The 4,712-nt window shown below is 54.1% G+C and overlaps 1 protein-coding gene across 6 annotated transcripts in view; it reads right to left on the reverse strand.

Moving 5' to 3' along the window:
* Positions 1–6: 6 nt before the first annotated feature.
* Fbf1 (Fas binding factor 1) overlaps positions 7–4,712 on the reverse strand; it is a 27,558-nt gene continuing 22,852 nt past the window's right edge. For all 6 annotated transcript variants that reach the window (XM_026780589.1, XM_013347644.2, XM_026780588.1 and 3 more), the window contains 7 exons: positions 4,448–4,570; positions 4,181–4,366; positions 3,598–3,774; positions 3,387–3,524; positions 3,184–3,301; positions 2,053–2,162; positions 7–831 (listed from right to left, as the gene is read on the reverse strand). In XM_026780589.1, the coding sequence (XP_026636390.1) occupies positions 748–831; positions 2,053–2,162; positions 3,184–3,301; positions 3,387–3,524; positions 3,598–3,774; positions 4,181–4,366; positions 4,448–4,570 (936 nt within the window). In that variant the 3' untranslated portion in view covers positions 7–747. The remainder of the gene's footprint in view (positions 832–2,052; positions 2,163–3,183; positions 3,302–3,386; positions 3,525–3,597; positions 3,775–4,180; positions 4,367–4,447; positions 4,571–4,712) is intronic.

Genomic DNA, 4,712 nt, shown 5'->3' on the forward strand with positions numbered 1-4,712 from the left:
CTTCATGTGTCTCCTCTGCCCCTGCTCTTGTGGGCACACCTGCTCAGGTGGAAAGCGAGGAGCACCCCCTGAATGCAAGCTGCTGTATTAACAACTGTGGTTTCTTTCTGAGTCCTTCTGTCCTGGTCTGCCGGATCATTTCCCCTCCCCTGCCAACTCCTGATACCCTGCTTGGCATACCAAAGACTGGAGGAGCAGCAGCAGCGCAGCTGTGTGGTCCCTCACAGGCCCCAAGGGTACCTTATTTCCAGGCAGAGGCTCCAGCTCCTGAAATCTACCTCCCTCCTCTGCTTCTCCATATACCCTCGGGTCTACAGCTCCCCACGCCCACCTCTGGTAGAGACTTGGATGGGAGGAAGGAGCTAGTGTGGCTCAGAGGCCCTTCTCCCTATTCCCTAGTGGGAAGGGACCTCTCAGTCAGGGAGAAGTAGATGACTATTCATGGTGTCCCACGCTAGTGCCCTGAGAAAAGCCCAGGCATGACAATCTCCAGTGGCTGCCCTGTAGAAGGGGGTGATGATCTGGGGCCTTACTATGGGACAGGAGTGGGCGATTGGTGGTAAGAAGGCCTTGATGTCATTGCTCCCTTGGGGAGGCACCTGCTGCCCCTTAGCTGGGAAGAACACACAGATACTCTGTCCGCACAGAAAGCTGTAATCAGGCTCTGGGTAGTGCGCCACCTTCCTAGGAGCCTCCTCCTCCGAGGAGAGCTCTGGGTCGGGCTGGCTGAGGAGGCGCTGGCTATCATCAGGCAGAATGGTATGCCATGTTGTAGGGCGCTTTCTTCAGAGTTTCCAGGAAGAACTGTTCATTCTCCAAGAAGTCGTGGTCCTGTGAGGCAGGCAGATTCAGGTGAGTGCTCCACACTTCTGTGCCCTGACAGGGTACTCCTGACCCTGGAGAGCCAGCCTGCGCTGAGGAACTCCCTGCACTGGGGAGCAGTGGGGGTACGTGGGAGCTCAGGCATGGAATGAGACAGGCCATGATGTCAGTCCTGGCAAGGACTTGAGAGTCTTGGAATTTATCAGCAATGACCTCATGTCTCTAGGCCAGTGTCTTCATCTACAAACCGATAAGACTGTCTCATAGCTGGGCATGCTGGCTCACATCTGTAGTTCCAGCAATGGAAGGAGGACCGCATGCAAATCCAAGCTAGCCTGGGCTACAGAGAGAGACCCCATCTCAACAAAACAAGCAAACAAAAAGCAAACAGGAAGGAAAAGGCTAAGGCTATGGCTCTGCAGGGCTGTGAGGAAGGCAAGCTCACGAAGCACTTGCAGTCTTCGGCCTGAGCACACCATGTGGGACCTGCGCCTTGAGTGGCCGCCATTGCCACTGACGTCATAGGTTATTTGCAGGTTAAGAAGGCACTGCTGACCTCTTGTAGAACAGGTCTTAGCTATGTGGGCAGTTCGCCGCCTCTTCTCTTTTTTTCCTCCTGGCTGGTCTAGAACTTCCTATGTAGATCAAACTGGCCTTGAACTCAGATATCTACCTGTCTCTGCCTCCCAAGTGCTGGGGTGAAAGTTGCAGGCTCTGTATTTTTTTTTTTTGTTGTTGTTTTGTTTTGTTTTTCGAGACAGGGTTTCTCTGTGGTTTTGGAGCCTGTCCTGGAACTAGCTCTTGTAGACCAGGCTGGTCTCGAACTCACAGAGATCCGCCTGCCTCTGCCTCCCGAGTGCTGCTCTGTATTTTTTTTTTTCTCTGATTTTTTTGAGACAGGGTTTCTCTCTGTGTAACCTGGCTGTCCTGGAACTCACTTCGTAGACGAGACTGGCCTCAAACTCAGAGATCCACCTGCCTCCCAAGTGCTGGATTAAAGATGTGTGCCACCATCACCTGGCTCAAAACCAATTTTAACAGGGGGTATTACTGGGGATTGAACCAGGGCACTGTACAAGTTAGACAAGCATTCTACCATTTAACAAATCCCCAGGCCTAGTGGTCTATTCTTCCCCTTTATGAGCAGGGGCCAGACCTCCTTAGAGCCTTGGAGGGACAGTTCGTTATAAATGTGTGTGCACCCGAGAACCCGAGCCCAGTGGCACTCACCTGCTCTGCTGTGTGCTTCAGCAGCAGCAGCTTGGCAAGAAGGTGTGTGGGCACTGAGGCAGCAGGTGTCTGGCTACGCTGAGGAATGGTGGGAGCAGGGGCCTGGATGGCTGACGAGAAAGGCAGGAGCCAATGTCAGGGAGAAAACTGAGAGGCCTGGTTTTTCCTGCAGGACCCAAACCCACACTGCACACACGGGAAGAGCCTGGCCCCATGTCCTGGAGATTCTGGAAAACCCAGGTTCCAGTCATAGCACCCACATGGCAGCTCCCAGGCATTTGTAACTCCAGTTCCAGGGGATCTGATGCCTTCCTCCAGTACAGAATATCCCCCACAACATTCTTTAAAAAGGACAAGGCACATTGTGTTGGAGCAGACTCCTGGTATCCTCCTATGGGCTCTACAGATGCATGGGTGCACAGACCTACATACAAAAGAACAAGGAAGAAAGAAGACTTGGAGACTGTGGTGGCAGAGCAATCCTAACAAGGGGTAGCAGAGGGAGGAGGAATAATCTGAGTTCAAAGCCTGCCTGGCCTACAAGGTCAGACTCCACAGAAACAAAAACAAACAAATAACAGCAAAAAAGTGTGGTGGCTCATTAATCCCAGCACCAAGAAACACAGGCAGGAGAATTTCTAACTGTGAATTCAAGGCCAGCCTTGTCTACTTAGGGAGTTCCAGGAGAGCCAGGGCTACATAGTAAGACCCTGTCTCGAAACAAAACCAGAAACAACAAAACTCCCCTCAAAACGGAAAACAAAGCTGGTGGCGCATACCTTTATCCCAGCACTTGGGAGGCAGAGGCAGGCGGATCTCTGTGAGTTCGAGGCCAGCCTGGTCTACCAAGCGAGTTCCAGGACAGCCAAGGCTACACAAAGAAACCCTGTCTTGAAAAACAAAACAAAAATAAACAAAATAAAGGGGGTAGGGCAAGAGAGATACTCAATAGCTCAACAGTAGAAACACCTATAATCTAACATTCAGGATGCTGAGGCAGAAGATCTGAGTTTGAACTCAGCCTGGGCTCCTGTCTTCAAATAAACAGCTTCAAGCAGCCCCTATTGAGTGGCTGGAGGAGGTTCTGCCACTACTACTCCCACTGTGTCCCATCTTCCTGGAGTCACTTACCATCCATGCTGGCCACTGCAGGGCCCTGAACTGTGGAGCGCAGCCCTGGAAGGCTGGAGGGCACATCTTGCCGCACACGGTCCAGCTGCAGCCTCTGCTGCGCCAGGCTCAGATGCTCCTGCGCCCAACCCCCAAAAGATGGACTCAGTGAGAAGGACAGGCAGGTGGCCTGAGAGACAGAAGAGTGGGGGCTGGAACCTTGCCTGGTGCATACGCTGCTCCTGCTGCCGCAGCCATTCCTGCTGCCGCTGAACTGCCTGCAGCCGGCCCTGCTGCTCAGACTGCATCTGCTGGGCCTCCTGCAGGGCCTGCTCACCCTCCTCATACTTCTTGGAGGCCACCTGCAGCGAGACCATGGGTCAGGGCTAGCTAGAATCACATGGTGGCTCATCCCACAGCCCTTCCAAGACACACCTTGCTCATGTGTTCCAGCTCCTGTGCACGGGCCTGGAGGCGCAGGCTGGCCTGGTGTAACCTGTCCTTCTCCAGCCGAAGCTCCTGGCGCTCTCTCTCCAAAGCCTCTCTCTCAGCAGCCAGCTTTTCCTCCTTGGCCCGGAGCTCACAGGCCCTGACTGTCAGCTCTGCCTGCTCCTGAGAAGTTGGAATCAATGCTGAGGTCCCCTATCCAGAGCTACACCAGGCTCCAGACAGCCCTTGGGGACTCCTTCCCCCTCACCTCTGGCAGTGGACAGTAGAGCAAGGGGCTTCTTGGACATGGATCAGAGAAGCCTGAAGCCCAGTTTGGGGCCCCCACACAAGTCATGTAAATTCAGTATGTCCAGTGTCTCTAATATCACTTTCCTCGCTTACATATCTGAGTCAAAGGAACCGACTAGCAATAAGACAAATATGCACAGTGCCCGAGAAAAGGAAGTTACCCGGGGTGCTGACTGCTGCTCCAATTTCTTGCCATGTCCAGTTGTGTGCTCTTATTTCCTAGGCCTGGGATCATTTGCACACAACTGGGAGGCAGGGCCACTGAGGCTCTGAGTCTTACCTTGGTCAGGCTGATGATGGTGCCCTCCCTCTGGGAGTCCGCATGGAGCGCCCTCTCAGCCTCGCGCTCGGCCCGTTCCTTACTCAGCTTCTGCTGTGTGAAATACTCGGCCCACTCTGCCGCCAGGCGCCGGCGCTCCTCCCCACACTTGTTCATGACTGACTTCTGCTCCTCTAGCAAGGCACTCTGCGTGGGGGCAGGAGGGGAGTGTGAGTGTCCTCAGGCAGGAATGGTGGGGTCAACAGCTGAGGGTAGAGCTGGACTCACCTTGGCTCTCTCCAGCTCCTCCCTCTCCATGGAGAGTTGCTGGACCATGACCTTCCTCTGCTCCTCCAGGCTGCGCTGTGCAGACTCTGCCTTGGACTTCTCAGCAGCCACCCGCCAGCGTTCCTGCAAGGCCCAGGACAGAGCTGAGGGTTGGCTCCCTACTCTAGGAGCAGACCAGACTGTTCCAAAAGAGTTGGGCAAATCTGGCTTCTCTCAGGCTAAGTCATAAACCCCTCATTTCCAAAGAAACACAAAGTGACAGGTG

The sequence above is a fragment of the Microtus ochrogaster genome, chromosome 7 (assembly GCF_000317375.1).
Source record: "Microtus ochrogaster isolate Prairie Vole_2 chromosome 7, MicOch1.0, whole genome shotgun sequence".
Lineage (NCBI taxonomy): Eukaryota > Metazoa > Chordata > Mammalia > Rodentia > Cricetidae > Microtus > Microtus ochrogaster.